Source organism: Apteryx mantelli, chromosome 2 (assembly GCF_036417845.1).
Source record: "Apteryx mantelli isolate bAptMan1 chromosome 2, bAptMan1.hap1, whole genome shotgun sequence".
NCBI lineage: Eukaryota > Metazoa > Chordata > Aves > Apterygiformes > Apterygidae > Apteryx > Apteryx mantelli.
This window is the reverse complement of record NC_089979.1, coordinates 20,170,030-20,188,712: the sequence shown is the minus strand read 5'-3', so window position 1 is coordinate 20,188,712 and position 18,683 is coordinate 20,170,030. Positions and strand designations below refer to the sequence as shown.

The 18,683-nt window shown below is 37.0% G+C and overlaps 1 protein-coding gene across 1 annotated transcript; it reads right to left on the bottom strand.

The window, feature by feature from the left end:
- Positions 1–1,357: 1,357 nt before the first annotated feature.
- On the bottom strand, positions 1,358–18,566 carry LOC106496250 (carbonic anhydrase 3). The gene is made up of 7 exons (XM_013956862.1): positions 18,521–18,566; positions 17,323–17,520; positions 9,275–9,393; positions 8,320–8,412; positions 6,405–6,470; positions 5,448–5,603; positions 1,358–1,477 (listed from the first exon to the last, which is right to left on the bottom strand). Exons 1-7 carry the CDS (start codon positions 18,564–18,566, stop codon positions 1,358–1,360), a joined length of 798 nt encoding a protein of 265 aa, XP_013812316.1.
- Positions 18,567–18,683: the final 117 nt, after the last annotated feature.

The window sequence follows — 18,683 nt, the reverse complement described above, 5'->3', positions numbered from 1 at the left end:
CTAAGTGAAATTTCCCAACAAATACCATTGTCTATTTAAAAGAAGAAAGCAAAGTGAGGAAATGGTCTAGAAAGTTTCACAATGAGGAACCGGGAGTCAGGGAGCACATCTCTGTCCTGTCACTGAGTTCAACAACATTCTCCTGCCCTAGAACATGGCAGCTGAGAATCCATCCACTGCCAGAAGAGCAGCTGTTTTACATTTCCAGACTTTAATGCAAATTACCATTGAGATTAATGTTTTTAAATACAGAATTAACTCCTCCACTGTGCAGTCAACTTGTGAAGGAGTTGATATGTGTGTCCTTATAGAGGAGCCAGTGTCAGGACAGGATGATCTCAGTAAAAGAATAGATTTGGATGTCTCGATGATGTAGCACATTTAAGATGCTATTTCCTTGCAATCACATAAAATATCGTCAGTACTTCTGCAGTTCAAGCAAACATCAGAAAAAGGTACCATCCATCATCAATTTCCATAAAGATGTATGACAGAGGACACTGACAAGTCTTTAAATTTCTCTTATTTTTACCTTTTCCCAGAATTGGAAAAAAACATACAAAACAAAAATTGTTAAGTAAATGTATTTATTAATGTTGGATTTCTTAACGCAGAAATACTGTTACTTCAACTATAGGCTAACAATCCTGTTTTATTGTTCTTGATGCCATAACAAGAGACAATAGCACCCCAGTCAACAGCTTATTGATCAGAAGAGTCAAATTCTGGTTTCAGATATTTGCACACAAATCTCTTGGATATCAGGATCAATTATATTTGCAGATAGAACCAGAATCTGCCTCAAAAAGTACAGTTAAAAAGCTAAGAACTCTTACTATCCTAATACATTTTTTCAATAGAAAAGCTACTTGCATATACAGAGAAGATGTATATATTCAGGATACTAAATCCAATTTCTCAAAATCCATGTCACTTTGATTGCTAAAACATTAAAATGCAAATTATGCAAAATGCAGAATATGGTTGATTTTATGGCCAATTTTATGCTAAAAACAATTACTTAGCTGCAAGTTTGGAATAAGGCAAGCACCAAGGGACATTAGGGCAACAGGAAAATGCTTTTATAGTTGTTAGTAGCATCTTTTTTCTTCCCTAGAACTAATAAGAAAAGCTAATGTTAAAGTTAAAGCAGTTATGAAGAACCAAACAGATCTCTAATCTATTTTAATGACAGGATTTGCCTAAGTAAATTTTGTCCTCCAAAAGTGAGATTCACATTTCATGCCTCAGAACATGCAGCTGGAGTTCTGTATAAATGCAACAGAGGACACAAAATAAAACCAGCCCTTAGTTCTAGAGATTTCCTCGCTCAGGGACACCCCCTCTGAGCCAGGTCCTATAAGAATGATGCGCTCACCATCCTGTAATGCCGAGGCTGAGTCGGGCGCCAGTTATCGACCAGGGGGAGCTCAGGTTCATTCTCAGCATTCTTGGAAAGGCTGCGGAGCTTTGCCATCTGCAGGAGAGCAAAATCAAAAGTGTCCTGATGGAATTCCCTTGGGATCAAATTCATAGCCCAACATTTAAACCCAGGAGGTTGGCCCAGATCCAGAAACTGGGGAGAAAGCCTCCTTCAAAGTTGTGATGATGTTCTTCACCCTTTCAGCACAAGAATTGTAGCTACCTTCTTTTCCTAGCATAGTAAAATAGAGAAAGAATGGCTCCTACGTGAACAGAACTGTAAGATATACATACTGTCACATATGTACTGTCTACAGAACTGTGTACAGCTACAGAAATATGTACTGTTAAACAGTGGAAAGTCCTCAAAAACCGAGAATAGAACAGCCTGTGTTCTAATAAATGTCTAACCCCTCTTTACTGTCTGATATTTTAGAAGCCCCAGCATTTCAAGGCCTTAAGGCTAAATTATAAACTAATTGTTCACTTCTGTGGTGGGTCTGTAGCAGAGGATGTATTCTGCTGCAAGGACACAAAAAAGTCCATTACTAGTGACAGGAATATAAACTGGATAAGGACTTGGTCAGGGTTTCAGGTGGTTTGTAAACAGGGTCTGCAGCTTGACTCTTTCTGGTCTTTTTTTTCAAATCAAGGTATGTTCTCTTTGCGGGATGCCACAAGAAGAATTCTGTCCGTACTCTTCAGAACTGTACAATGCTCCTCCTTTACTGCATTCTGGCTTTCAATGGAAGCAACACTTACACCCACTTACAGATAAATTATGTCTATTTGTTGTCATTGCCATGCACAACATTAGACAAAAGACACTTTACACATCTTTGAATGGTTTAACCATTCAAAGGGGATGCATACATTTTCCCATGTGTACACTTGAAAATGTAGCCCTATGCAGGGCACACATCTCCTTTGCTCACAGATAGCTTGAACATGCTGATGTGTCTACTTTTTATAGTACTGATTTCAAGTCCAATGGAAGCAGAACTTCTGGTAGGGATATAAAAAGTGAGTTCACAATGACTGTCCTAAATCTAGTTTATGGACTGTGCTGGTTAAGGCATCTCAACATTATTCATCACTACACAGCTTAGAAAAGCCAAATGTCTTGGTTTGCCTGAACAATGATGAGGCTATATTAATAAACCAGTGCAATATTCATCAACTGTATTATTCATCTGAAATTGCTGGAACAATAATTTGCGTGGGAACAGTGGGAGATGAAAATATTTCATCATTTTTGTTAACACTTCCAGGAATAAAGTGGTGTTGGAAAACAGCTGCTTTTTTTTTTATTATTATTTTGTGGGAGATCTGTCTTACCCAGTAAAAAAAAGCCGCACACACATATGTACACATATATAAGTATACATCCAGACTATAGCTACACAAAGCTGAAAAACTTAGTCTGCAGTGGAATAGAGGAATTCCAGGGTTGAATTCCTATCCTTTCATTAAATGTAACCTGAACAACTGGGTCACCCATCGCAAATCTCACAAGGATTTCTAATGAATTGATTCTTCCTGCAGAGTACCAGCTCACAGTCACTGCACTTACCCTTGTGGCTTGCATGCTACTACCATCTGGCTGCAAAAGCATCTAAGTGATCCATTACAAAGGCAAAGGCACTTAAAATAAGTACTATTAACCAGGCTGCAGCGGTAGCACACTTTCTAGAATTAGAAATAATTGGTAATATGATCCTCTTTTATCAATACATTATTCAGACTGCAGACACTTCGGAGAAAGTCTTTTTATTATATTCATATACAGCATCTCAAGCAGAGTGGTAATTCTGCCTGCAAAGAACATCTCTCAAAGTAAGAGACAATATCCCATCTATATGTAGCAAGTCCCTTTTTACCTTAAATGTTCCATTTTTTCTAAAGTTGGGCCAGTCAGAGAACAGTCGGTATGTTTCCCAAAACTCATTAACTTAAATAAGATGAAAAAAAGAATATGACCCAAATACAGCAGTAATCAAAAAGTCTTTTCATGAAGCTGGATCAATGATTTGATTAGCTCTTCCATTCAAAATGTATTTTAAATCAGAGATGTTCAGTAATAACTAAAACTTCCCTAAAGAAATCTGTAACTGATCTTCTGTAATATAATCTCTAAGCAGATTTATTTTGTAGAAGCCAATCAGAGCAGATCTGTATTCTTCACATAAGTACCAGCTTCAAAATATCCCACATATTTAAATTTTCAGATTGGCAAGGAAACAGGAGGCAGATCAATTCAATAAGATGTGAAAATTAAGCTGTAAATTATATGAATACATTGCTATATTTCATCTGTGCCAACTAAGGTTCACATCATACCTGAGTTTTAGCATACTTCACCTAATATATTCTTTATAAGATAAAGTCACATATATACAAAGTACTAGAAAATATTTTTTGTGATACATGCACATCAGTAAATATCTGTGCAATGAAATGTATTATCACCCTGAGAACCTAAGGTGAAAAATTGTATATACGTACGGTATCTACACAACATGTCAGTCACTTGATTCATATTCATGTTCTCACTGTGCTGGACTCTTGAAATTTGTGATACCACATCATTATAAACTGCTAAACAGAGGAATAATCTCACATGAGAAAACTGACTTGTGTTATCATCAGTACAACCATTGGCTGAAACATGGTAAAAGAGAGCATTCAAAGTGCTATAAATGGAATTGAGGGGGAGTGAGCAGATTAACAACAAGTATTTCTCCATGGCAAATGACCAGAGAAGGCTTTTGGATCAGAGAAATGGTAGTTATCTGATGCTCCTCCTGATTGTGAAAATTCAGACAGTGTAACTTCCAGAAATATGTCTATCAAACAGGTGATAGACTCTGCCATAACTTTCGTGGTTACACAATGCCAACCAGAATGTGGGGTAGATGGAGTCACCAATCCTATTAAGTTTGTATTCTGAAAAAAGATTTTTTTGAAAGAAGCATGCAATAAAAGATATATTTGCAAAGTGGAATGTTCAAGGAGTTGAAAATGTCCAGCTGCATTACATGAGCACACTGGACTCCTGCCTCATTCAGTGTGTAATGTAGTTGAGGTATCTGTTTGTTGTGAGACTGTCCCACTGCATTTCATCGCAAACGGTCATTTTTTCACAGCCACTTTATTTCATAATTTGTCCGGTGATTACCCTCAAACATTCATTAGGAAAAGCAATGAACGCTTTACCTAAAGAAGCTTGAGAGAATATAAATGGCTGAAAAAATCGTGCATAATCAACTTTCTGGTGCAAACCTAACAATAACCTTTTACTAAATCCTTGGACATTCTGATTTATATGGCTACAGGGCAATATAGGTTAATGGCTTGAACTTTCCCACTTTGGGTCTCGGGCAATGCAAGATTTTCAGCTCTGTGTAAAATAATAGGTGTGAACCACATCTCACTCCATCCTTTACTACTAGCAAGAGTTAATACCATGGGAATATAGACACTGGTAAACAAAAGGAAAACTCCCTCTTTTCATTAACTGACGTTGCAAGAGGTCTCTTGCCCACAGGAGCAAGAACTCTCATGTATAGTAACTACTGCTTGCTATCAGTCCTGCCCCAAACCACGGGACTCAAATCCTTATCCCCTACATTGTCTTATAATATCACTGACTTACAAAGTTCTCTGATGTCTCCTGATTTGAACCACCTTACTGACATGAGCTAGGAAACAGTAAGCTATTCCAGCAAGAGGACATCATCTCTGCTCCAATTAGTTAATGCAGAAGTCATACAGAGGCAGACAAAGAGATGGGTCTAACAGGTTGATTGCATATAATAGGTTGTAGACTGAACTCCTCTGAAGTTTTTTACATGTCCTCTGTGGAGTTCCAAGATATTTCTGAGGCATGCAGTTCTTTACTCTCCCTTTAATCATGCAATTTCTCACAGAATCCAATAAGCATTTTCCTTATCAAAAGACTTAAAATCAGGTTATGGCATGTAACCAACAAGAAGTGGGTAAAATGTTATCTACTTGAGGTTTACCTGGTCTGAGCTGACTATGATAGGCTCTCTGAGAACAATCCAGGTGATGCACTCTTCGCAAGGTGGGGTAGTAAAAGAGCCATGGTATGTCCAGTAGTCATGAGATTTAGGGAAAAGAATTGAAGGATCAAAGTTTGGAAAAGGAGCTTCTTTCCCCTTAAAACAAAACAGAAAACTCTTCAACAGCTCTAGTCAAGATTAGGTAAAGATGCAGGTATGGTACTTTAAGAAAGAGAGTGGCTCAAATACATCAAAGGTCAGTATACATGGTCTGAAACCAAGGACAGATCTACACAATATGTAATGATACAGTGTAGAGATACTTGAGCTAATTCTAATGAGGTAGCTTGAGTTCAAGAAATAGTGCAGAAATAACTCTTCCTTCTGGCCTTCTTTCCTATGGAAATTCTGTTCATCTAATAAATATGGAATTAGGTCACCATATAATGAACTAAGAGACATGTACTTCAGGTTTGCAATGATATTTGTGCTGACTGTCTACAAAGAGGACAGCCTATCAAATGTACTTTTATAGTGAGACTCTTATCACCTAATGTTATCTAAGACATAGATGTCTAGTCAGTGGCCCTTCTAAAGGCCAGTTAGGTGGCCTGTCTTAAGACAGAATGAACAACCATCTAGAGGTGACTTACTTTCTTCATTGATCATTGAGGGATTAACACTGCATGACTAGTTTTTAGGTAAGTGAAATTAGGTAAAATGAATCTAGTATCTATAAAACAAAATAAGGCATATTAAATCAATGAATACTCTTACATAAATGAAGAAAGGATTTTTCTTGTTAAGGAAAAGTTACTTCGTTTTTCTATTCACAAGTATATTCTGGCAACATTGCAGAGTAGAATTAAAAACTAGAAAATCATGCCTCTTCATTTTTTTGTCCTGAGAATTCCCAGCTATCTTCCTATAATAAAAAAAAAAAAACAACTTTGTTACCTTTGTTTTAATAGCATTTATTTCTTCAAGAATCCTCTTCATCTCTGGTTTGGGAGTTTTCCCTACCTGTAAGGAAGAAAGCATGAGTTCACCAAAGAGTTCTGCCAGATCAGTTTCCTTCTTTGTCATACTTTTTGTACATGCAGCTAAACTTGTATCAACTATAAAATTATACTGCATCAAACCAACCTATCACACCATGAACTTAGTAAGCAATGTTCTCAGAACATCTCAAACTAAACAATAAAAGCTTTTGTCTGCAAAAGGGAAAACCATGCTTAATACTTGAATAAAGTAACTGACTTTTCACAATTTGTGAAAACCTCTTTTGAGTTACAGTTAAAGTGAACAGCAAAACTCACACTGATTTCAGTTGACCGTAAATGAGTCCCAAATATTTTATAAGAAAGTTGATACATGATAAAAATTCTGATGATTGCCAATAGACTGGATTCACAAACTAAAATGTTACTTAAACAACACCCAGATATAGTTTTGTAATTCTGACAGAAGACCTTGTCCTTGTCTCATCTCTCAATGAGCAAGTTTAAAATGTTGCCAGTAGCATAAATTGGTCATAATAAAATACCTCATGCTAGACAGCATACTTGCTAGGTTACTCTTTAAAATTTACTGCATAATTTGGCTGTTGATCTTCAGTTCTTTCAGTATTCTAAAGGGGAGACTGGCAACAAGCTTGCAGTGCCATTTTATATTTTTCTTTCTCAAATTACAAGCTGAGCATGCTAGTAAAGAAACTCAGTAGGGACCACCTATCGAAGCAGCAAAATGCAATCACATTATTGAAGGCTTTTTACTCCTGTGTCAGGCAGCAATTTTCAGCAACCTTTTCAGTTCTAAGGGTATGAAAGCTAGATCCCCTTATCTCACTCAGGTATCAATCAAGACGCTGCAGCTACTAGCTCCCAGCACTGCAATTTCTCATTCAAAATCTACCCATGTGCCATCACTAGATTGTGAGCCACAGGTTGTTCAGCTTGTTCTAACATACCAGCATTGCTGTACTTCAAACTCTAAGTACATTCGCAGAAATGCTTTATGAGGCTTGAACAATTGCTTGAACAATTGCTTCGGCTATGTATTCTATCTGCACCCTCCTCCCTCAACAGATGCTATGATCCAAATGAGGAAGTGACATCAGTATAGAAACTCAGCATCATGCATAATTTCACAATATTCCTGCTGACATTTAATTTTAGTCTAACACAGATAAACAACTCTTTAGGCTGAAGTCCAGAATTTGGACAAAAGTTTCATTCTAGTTTAAATCCAGACTTCATTAGATAACGTGTTGCTGATCTCAACACAGATTTCCATCTTTCTGTGTATCTCTGGTGAATATTAATTAACAGATAGCAAAAGCCAGGATTTCAGGCTAAGACTGCATATCCCAAAGATTTTTAAAAAGGATGAGTTACATGTATTGCTTGTGAGTCAGTTTTGCCTTGGAGAAGGTTCATGAAAAGCCTAGGAGAGATATTTGTCCTTGAAATCAGTCTATGATTAGCACAGAAAACAGCTGATTGCTATTGGTCAGATGGCTACTACTGACATCCTGTCCCCAAAGCAGGGAAAAATACGTCTGGATTTACAGTATCCACAGACAACACAGTGACACTATAGCTGCCAGGGCAAATGAGCATAGTATCTGATACCATTTGAAATAACATGACTCATGCTCTGTAACTTGAAAAGCATGAATTATTGAAAGTCCACCCAGGGAAAGTTGTTTCAGTCACATCGGTGTATTATACTACAATATTCAGAGCATTTTCCTGCAGTGTGGTACGAACCTTAGAAAATACATTGAGAAGGTTGTGCTTTCCTTTTACACTGCTAAGTATAGAAAACTCATTAGTAATAGTACAAAGAATGAATGAGTGCTTCTGCTTACTTGCAAAAAAATGGCCAAAACAGCTATGCCATCAGTTCTTCTCACCGCATCAAGGTAATTACTATATTTGGGATTCCAGTGTAACAAATGTAGCTGGAAACAAAAAAAAATAAATGTAAAAACTTCTATTATTGAGTAGCAAGTCATTACAGACTGAACTCTGAATTCATGTATGTAAGTGAGTCTGGGCAACAAAGAATGTGGACTAGACCTTCACAAAAATGAGACAGCAGTTCATATGAGTTATATCGGCTATGAATTACCATTTTGACTACTGGTTTTTTTTAATATATATAAACTATACACATCTCAGTATAGAAACTGCAAAAAAGAATAGAAATCTCACCTTAAAAATGAAGAGCATATATAATAGCAAAGATGTTTAAGCAGGCAGTAGAATACAAACATGCAGTTCAGAAGTCATCTACTGATACATGATTCATTTACATTTGGTTTTCAAATTAAAGTAATTCTAGCAAAGAATCCACATGAATGTATGCTTTGTTCATTGTTAGTCTGCAGTGCTCAGCTTCCCTTACCATCCTAAAGTGGTAGAAGATCAAAGTAATGCATTATTCCTCATTTCTATAGCTAAAATTATATACTTTTGCCGTGGTATTATACTTTTAGAATAGTATTTTAGTAAATTTGTATTATTTCTCAGTAATTCAGTGTTGCTGTCCTATCTTTCAAAGTGCACATGTTTGTATTTTGGGTTTGAAAATGTGTACATTTTTGTTTTACATAGAATTTTCTCTTCTTATGTTGTAAGAAATACTTCAGCCTGGTTCCCAGTTATGAATATACATGGAAGTAAAAAGAAAATGTCACAGATAAATCAGTTAATAAAAATACCTACCTGAAAAGCACAAAAATGACATTTTTTGTCCCATTGAACAATGATGACAGATGTTATTTTATACCACATTTTAAGGTAAAAAGTAGTGAGTCCTACCTCTCCTGCATATCTCACTCCATTCACAACATGCTCAGAGCCATGGTCATCAGAAGAACCCCAATGAAAGTGAAGCTGACGCAGCCTGTAGACTCCTGGGAGTGGCCCACCTCTCAGCACTGCAATTGAGAATCTACATCAGCATTAGACTCAGGTATCTTTCAGGAATTTTTTAAAGACATAATATTTTTTAAAAAAATATTTACACACCATTACTGTACAGAGGATCTACATTCTGAGACTACTGAGTACCTCTTGGAAATCCACATTGATTTCAGCAGCATTTCAGGCAACTGAAATGTTCTTCAGTTAGCTGTAATCACTTACAACCATTTGAAAATGATTTGTGTGTCTAGGCTTCCATTATTGTCAATGGAGATCATGGTTTTAATTCAGCTGCATCAATGCATCTAGAGATACCTCTAAGACATCTGTACAGTGCTGGCAGATGTGATATAAGATCTGTAGGAGAACTGTATTTTTCTAAAGCAGCATCTGGAGGCAAGGTGGAGTACATTAGGTCATCAAGAATGGTATGAGATATCTATGTTTGGGTAACTGAATTAAGCCTCAAATCAAAACACTCAGCTAATAATTCTGCTTGCCTTAAAGTAGACACTCAACAGATAGTCATCTGAATTGCTCTCTGGACTCCATTAATTAAATCTCCATTGACTAGAAGGGGAGTTTGGACAGACATCACACATATTTAAAAGCCCACATACAGACACCTAAATTTAAGTGTCTTTATCACCATCTGAATGCCATCTAATACCAACCCCTATTCAAGCATATGAAAAATAGCCACAGTTGAGATCAACTACTAAAATGCTAGATATAAAAGAGATTCCCACAAAATCCTACAACTTGTGTCTCTTACTGCAGACTATGACATACTTGTTTAAAAAGCAATGAAAGTAATGATGCTACTTCTGCCATAATAGCTACTCCCTGTGGATTTGGAAGAGGAGAAAGATAATGGCAAATGAGCCAGAAAAGCAGTCACTGAGAATGCAAACTATTTTCCTTAAAGAATTCAGCCTGTGCAATTCCTGTGACAAACAATAGCCTGTATTCTAAATAATCTTAGCATTTTTACATTATAAACCAAATGATTTAAATATGGTTTATAAACCAAATGTTTCAAACATAAAACCAAACTGCTTGAATACCACGTCGTATACTTGAAAGGAAAAACTGAAGAACTCCTTGACATTCACCAAATACTAATTAATATCCAATTCTCATTGAATTTATTTGGAAATAGAAGTTAATACTCATCCCTATAAACCATTCAGCAGCTCTCAATAACAGGTCTTTATATGTTAGACAAAAATATCCTTACATCAGAAAAGACAAGGCATGAAGTCCATGATCATCTCAAGAAAAAATATTATGAATATTAAGAATATTCTTTATTAAATATTAAAAGCAAGCTGTTATGCTTAACAAGTTCCTTTTACTTGTTTCGACAGACATTCGGTACTGTGGCCGATGCAGACACAGTAACAGTAGTAGATGACAAGGCCATTAATTCTCCATTAAAATAGATCTGTAAAACCAAATAATCCAGTTTAAGGGAAAAATGTGTCATTATTTCCACTGATGGGCCATCAGCAGTCATTTTCGAAATGGCACCAGGTGAACCTCAATATAACCTCATGCCAACACATTCATGCTTCATTCATCTATAAATAGACAGTAGCTTGTACTTAGCACATTTTGAGCAGACAGAATGATAGAAAGATTAAGATGCACATAAACCAACATTTCCCCAAGGACAAAAAGGGCTTTTCTTTTATTTACGGGTGTGTGATATAAAACATATAAATACATGACAATGAAAGACAATATGAATAGAAATTATGACAGTAAATGAAATCTCCATATATATTAAAACAGATAAATAAAATGCGCAGTTACAAGAATCATGATCTCCAATATCTAAAACATACAAGTCCAACATTAAGTCTGTATAGCTCTAAGTTAATAAGAGGAATCTTTATTTTGTTTAAACATGTGGCTTGGTTCACCATAAACTGAGTAGCGTGAGACAGAATTTGACTCACAAAAGAATGTTTTTTCCACTATCGGTGTAATCACTGAGGCAGATGTTCCCAGGGAGGGCAAGTGCTGCCCACTGCCCACTTATCTCACTGTGTGCTTATACAGCAAAATTAAGATATGATGCAGTTTGGGTGGGCATGGCCATTCCACTTTACCTTAGTTAGCAAGGTATCTATAACTAAAAAAAGGTGACCAGAAGGTTTTGAAACCTGTGTATAACCACTTGCTTAGCAACTTAGGTAGGGGTCTGGACATAATCTGTGCTAATGTCAATAGTCATTCATCCTCACTAAACTAAAACTAGTAAAGTTATGTCTACACAAATGCTTTCCCTGTTTGCTGTGAAGGCATACTGGGACAGTCGAGTGGAAAAAATGCAAGGAACAAACACACACACTCAGGAGGTGAGTTGTGTTTATAAACATGAGAAGAACCAATTGTTCTTGCAAGATTTATGATCTTCACATGCGGCCAGATCTATAAAATGAACTGGCAATCCACAGTGAAATTAACTTAGTAAGGTATTACTGCACGACTTTTGAAAAATGTCACTTTTGTTTTATAACCACCTGTTTTATAATAGCACAGTAAAGTGCAAAACTAGGGTTTTTTTATATCAGTGACACATTTAAAAAGTTATAAAAAAAGTCTCTGCTCAAAAGAGAATCTCAGTATTTAAACATTCCAGCCAATTGTGGAGATAAAACATGTTTTCTAAAGGCTTTCAGAATATATGCAGTTCTTACTGAATTTTTTTTTTAAGCAAAAACTGAATAGATATGCAAAAAAATTACTCACTTTGGTTTGTATTTGAATTTGGTGCTCTTGAGGGGACAGACAGGGAAAAAGAAGTCTGAGAGAATTCTGTCAGTATGCCATCAACCTTCATCTACACTGCAACACACCTGTTTCAGTTTTGTGCTTCTTGATCAGAGCCTGTTCAATAAGCTCCTAAACCATCTTTGTTTGTGATTTAAGGTAGGATTGAAATTCCCATCTCCAGGGGCAGAAAGCCGATAAGCCATCTCATAACTGTAGCCTCAGAAGGCCCTGATTGTTCAGACATTTTAACCTTTAACAAAGGCATGGAAATTCAAAGTTAATAGTAACTCAACTCTTAAAGCCCCTGTGCCCAAGCTCTGCTGTACTCATATTAACGCTTAATACCTTCCATGCAGACACTGCAAATGATAGATGTGTTAAGCACAAAAAGAAGAATTTAACTTTGCCATCTTTAGCAGTTTGCAGCATTTGAGCTATTGAATGGTATGCAGCATAGCTACTGGGGTACACAACTATTGTGATTTAGCTGTCCTATTCTTGTACACCTACTGACTTGTCCAAATGTAAATTCAGTAAACAGAAAGTTAAGTAAGTGAACTTCAGAGAGGAGAATTGAAGGCTGGAGGTTAGCTGCTAGCTCAACTCACACTATAAATCAGTAGCTTACTGTATAAACTTTTAGCACGGTTTCCCAGCCAATGAATGGACAATGCTAACTCTTACAACAGCAATTCACATCAATACTTCAAAATTGCCTCCTTTAAAGGTCTGTGAACTTCTTTCACGCATGCATGGCTTTATTTTAATAGTCAAATTTTGGTTCAGGAATCAATCAAAACAAGACTGCCTATGGACAAGCTTCCCCCAGTTCCAACCAAAGTTACTGGGTTTTGTCCTCATTGTTTTAGAAGTTAGTAAAAGTACAACAAGTACTTTTACCAACTTTACCAACAAGTAAATGTTTATTCATCAAAAGTTGAAAATCAAAATCTCATTTGCAAAGATAAATAAGATTTTGCATAAAGTCGTACTCTATAAGATGGTGTGTACAAGTACTAGTCATGCCAAAAAAGACCGATAAGCAACAAGCTCTAACTATTGATGTTATGATACAATGTTCTGTTTATTTATTTATTTATTGCATCATCCACTTCCAAAGACACATATTCTTTTGGTAAGAAATCAGAAGATATGGTAAGAAATTGAAAGATTCTGAAAAAGGATCAGGGTAATCCTATAGGAAAATGTGCCCGTGCTGAGGTACTCCAAGCCCTCAAACACCATCCATCAGAAAGTCAGTAAAAGGAGAAGTAATAATCTGTTTGGCTAATGAATTTCCATAGAAATTTTCTATTATATAATAATATATATATTATATTATAGTAGAAGCAGACAAATTTTATAAAAAGATTTCTAAAATCCAGTCACTCCTTAGCACAAAAATAAATTAGTAAAGACCTGTATACAGTTTCAGTTTTCTCAGTGCTCTGAGCACGCCTTGGGATTTAGATCAGCATCTGTTTATATTCCATTTCTCCTCTGTTAGGCAGTACTCCACTTTATCCAAACTTCCACTCTTGGACATTCCAGTTTCAGAATATTCTGAGATTATCTTCCATAAATAGGAGTGACAACCTCACTGATTGCTAGGACACTCCCCAGATAGCCAATAGGTAAGAAGAGATCATCTAGTCCCAGTAGCAGAGGTCAAAGAATAAACTATTTTCCATATCCTTTTCAATTTGCTGTGGCTAAATATCTTTACATTGTTGTGACTGACCTCTTTGATCTAACCATCTATCCACAGGTATTATACAGAAAGCCAAATAGGCGTTAATTTTAAGGAAGTTACAAGCTACAGATCTCACTCAACTTCATGACAATGGTCCTTCCAGCGAGATGGTCTCAGGACATTTCTTTGGCACAAATATTTTTGGAATTTTGAAAGGAAATAGACTCTGCTAGTTGAAATAAGATCGTAGCCCCGATTCAAAACAAAACCAGAGTTAATCACTGCTTGATCTGAAACAGTATTTGAGTTGGCATTCTGGCTGAGAAACATGGAAGTGGTGTGTATCTGACAAACAACAAGTAGGCTACCAAAGTACCCCAGAGTTCTGGTATGGGTTTTCTTGTGGCCATCCTGGTGAAGTAGCTCATAAAGCTGAGTGATTTGAACAAACTACAAAAGAAGTTACAATCAAGTAGACTCTCCTTCAAACAGGAGTCCAAACAGGACTCTCTGATAGTCGCCTCAATCAGGATCACTCATTAGCAGATTCAAGAATCTTGCCCAACATCACCCTAAGGGATGTTACTATAAAGCACAATTATCCAGGAGGTTTTGATTTCAGCTGCCTATTCTTTCCCAGATTTTGAGACTCCAGCCTCCATTTGCAACGAGTTTATGGTGCTTAACTTCTTCCACATAGGTATGGGTAAGACAGGCCACTAAGTCCACAACAATCCATTAACTTGTATTGACAAGCAACAATTCAGTATTACCCATCACATGAGACTACAGCACCTCCACTGCAGTTTTCTCATTTGAATGGGAGCTAATACATTTAATGATTCCCGCTGGTCATATGTAATAAGATAGACATGACACAGCTCCCAGAACAAATATCTGTCATCAAAGCATTCAATGATATAGCAGGTTCCTAAAATCAACCAGAATTTATAAATAGCTGGAGATAAATTCTCAATCCCATCCACTACAATAGCTCCACAGACAGAAGCAGTAAGGCCTTTTTCCAACATAGTATGTGAATTACATTGGACGGACACCTTTGCCAGCAGCCTCTCTCTAATAATTTGGACTTAAGAAACTTGTACAAACTGTGAACATTCAAAGTGTTCCTAGCAGAGAAGATGCAACGGAAGCAAAACTCTGAGAAGTCCATAATAATGCATTTTATCACTTTGCTTTGCAACTTACTCAAAAATCTTGGAAGGTATACCATAAATCTATTTCATCTACCACTTCTGAAAATCTAGATAAGACAGCAGATACAGATATGACAACACTAACTGGAAACATTAAGAAAGTAGAAAAATACCCTAAGTTTTCTGGCTAAATCAGAAATAATTCAGATTAGATAGACAGATAGATAGGCTTTGTCCCAAAGGAAAAAAATCTTCTTTCAGATATGATTGTTATTCCACATGTATATATCATGCAACAGGTGATTTCTTTACACAGAAGATAAGTCATTGTACATATCCTAAGAAACTTAAAACGTGTTCAAGTCAGTAGGAGTATGCACAGTGGAATTTGTCCTGCAATTAGCATTATCTTAGATAAGGAACACCACCCACAGACTCTGCAGACAATGCTATAACAAAAGAGACAACAATAAACACTGCATGTTTCCTGCCTTCCAAGAATTCAGAATACACCTACTTTTTTTCCAGTGAGTCATTTTTTCTTTTTGAGATCAGAACACATATACTGAGCAGTTAATTGGGAAAAAATTCAGAATATTCCAAATCCTTCTGCTCTTTGTGGCCACAGTGTTGCATCCATGCTATATATTGCTATGCCTAGATACTCCATACTGTGCACAATCTGAGTAATTATTACAATAATTAATTTGACATGGATACATATGAGATGCAACCATTGATATATTGATGCTGTTCCAACAAATAACAGAGACAGAGGTCTCCGCAGAAAAGCTGATAAAACAAAAGCAAGATGAGAGTACCACTCCAATAGGAGCTACAACAGGCAGCTGATGATGAGGCAACTACTGTTGTCTGCATGTTAATGTGGTAAACAACAGTCATGAAGGTCTTCCAGTATGTCACAGCTACATGTCTTTAATGATGTATCTTGATGTTTAACATTAAGAACAACATTTTTATATAATTAAAACTAAAAATTCCTACTTTGCTAGAAAACTAATCAAAGTCGTGACTGTGCAGTCATTTGTGATCGCTGATATTTTATTAATTAATGCAGCTCATGCATTTTGATCCTCAGTTTTCATTAAGCCAAAAAGTCATTAAAAATCCAAATTAAATCCATGCATGTAGATATTTAAGACTAATAAATCTATTAGTAAAATTGCTCCTAATAATTATATTTGGCAATCCTAGTTATATTGTAATAGTAAATGAAGCTTACAGTGTAGTTAAATAACTCTGTGCACTGTGGAAGACAGACTTTTTAAAATTTTACTAAAATTGAAAACATTTCTTTTTCCTTTCCCTACCATTTCCTGTACTACAAATAATAACACAATTCTGTTGACCCTACAAATAAGAACAAGGAGTGAGGTATCATCCTAGCATAACAGGTTAGTAAGTCAACGAACAGGCTAGCTACTTTTATTTATCTCTACTCAGGATATATCCTAAAAGCTTTGCAAAAATATGCATTTAATTTTTCCTTTTTATCTCAGTAGCAAAGTGATTTCATACTTCTTTCAGTGATTTTTTCTTTGAAATATACCCAAAAATACCAATATGAAACCTTAGTGGTTACACCAACAGAAGCTAAATACTTCTACCACCTGTTAAACAGAACAGACAATACCTCTTTAAAATATATAATCCTACTAACGCCCGCTAATCATTACATAGGCAGCACACTGCATGTTGTTATGAGTGATGAGAAAAAAGATTTTGGAGAGTAAAGCTGAAACACTGAAATTTCTCAACTCTATAATCCTCATTAAGATAAAAATCTCATGAAAGCCACAGGGAGTTTTAACTGATTAAATATAGTGACTTTATGGTAACATCTGGTTCATTACTTCATTTATCAAAAACTACATGAATACAGTTTTCAAATATTGTAACTTCAGCCATATACACAGTCAAAGATGTTGTGCTGGATGGAATTCAGTCCTTCAAGACAAAGCTTGGACTCCATGCTCCTGGAGTAACACAAAAGCATTGGATTTTATGAGTACAGGGATTTACCCTACACCCTAATTCATCCTACACCAAGCTTTTTTGCAGCTTCCTCCACTCCCTAGGATTTTACCTATGGACTGAAACAGTAGCCACAGGTCTTTCTCACTAGTTGTGCAGGCCACTGTAGTCACAGAATCCTGTATGTCACATGCAGAAGCTACACAGAGACCTTCTGACAGCAATGAACATACAGAGCACACTTTGTCTTCCAATCAACTTTAGAAATACTCACTAATAGATAATAACAAATTTGAAATAAAAACAAAACTAACCTGATCTATCGAAAGAATCATCAAACACAACTCTGCAGGTTTTCCCATTATTGAGGATGGTCTTAGCTGCACCAGGATCATAACTAGCAAACCATGGTAGTAGGGAACGATCGTAATGCACTTCTTTGTTATTGATTTCAATAGGTGACTGATGGTGTCCTTTGGCAATTGGGTAATTTTTGTGCCACTGATCTGGTCCTAGAAAAAATACAGATTATCATGAAAATCTTTGCCAGCTAGGTTTTATACTTGGACTTATACTTGTTACAAGTATATATTGTTTTGCTTAGCTACAGAACATCAGTAAAATGTATTAATAAGTGTGTTACTAATCACCTGGTTGTTAGTCATGATCTGTCAACAGTTTCACTGTGTAAAAAACAATTAGATCATTCTAATTGAACTGTCAGGTATCACAAGTTATTCAGCTGAACCCAAGCACTCTTACAGAAAGCTCAAGACTTATTTATTAGGAGACACACAATACACCAGAGAAAGGAGAGGCTTATACTCAAAGTCCAGCAATGGCTAAAAATGTGATGGAATATACCCTAAAAATTCCAGCTGTGCCACTAACAGTAGGAAAACTGACTTTATTTAATTTACAACATTTTAATATTCTTATATTCAAGACTAAAATATAGTTCATTATTAGATATCTTTGTCAAGTCTAAGTGCCACAACCTGGTGTTCAACTCTCCTGTCAGCCTTTGCTTCGATCTGTATGTCCTACACACTATGAGGCTTGTTACCCAGTAACCAAACCATTGCAGTGGCCTTTCTTTCCACTAGCTTTGCATCTTCCACACCTGTGAACATCCTAACAGGCCACACTATTCAACGATGCTGTGGATGCACAGAGCCAAGTTCACCTCTACCCTTCCAGTTGATATTGCCACCTCCTAGTAAGCATTCAAGAACTGCTGTCTCTCCTTTTGCCTCGGCTTTGCACTGAGAGCCACTGTGCGACAAAGGTAGCCGCAGCAGCCATACCATCTCCACGTCACTGATTTTCAAGGCAGTTTCCCCCACTGCACCAGGTATCACCTGGGACTGAGGCTCAGCCCCGGCGCTGGCAACCCGCCGCCGAGACATCGCCCCAACAGCCGCCGCGCCCAGTGCCTCAGCGGCGCCGCCCCAACGGCCGCCGCGCGCAGCGCCCCAACGGCCGCCGGGGGAGGGCCGCGCCGCCGCTCACCGTTGTCGCTGTCGTAGCCCCACGGGTAGTAGTTGGGGTTGATCATGGTCTCGCTGCCCGCGCCTCGGCGCCGTGTGCCTCAGCCTCTCTGGGCGGCTCTCGCAGCACGGTGGCCTCGTGTCTCCCTCCTGGGGGCCTTTTATAGACTCCCGCCAACTGCCTG

Excerpts from the sequence above, each read along its gene's own strand:
- LOC106496250 (XM_013956862.1), bottom strand. The coding sequence starts at position 18,566 with ATGATCAACCCCAACTACTACCCGTGGGGCTACGACAGCGACAACG. Across the intron at positions 8,413-9,274 it reads GAGTGAGATATGCAGGAGAG|CTACATTTGTTACACTGGAA; the intron begins GTAGGACTCACT and ends TTTTGTTTCCAG. Across the intron at positions 6,471-8,319 it reads TTTTGGCCATTTTTTTGCAA|GTAGGGAAAACTCCCAAACC; the intron begins GTAAGCAGAAGC and ends TCTTCCTTACAG.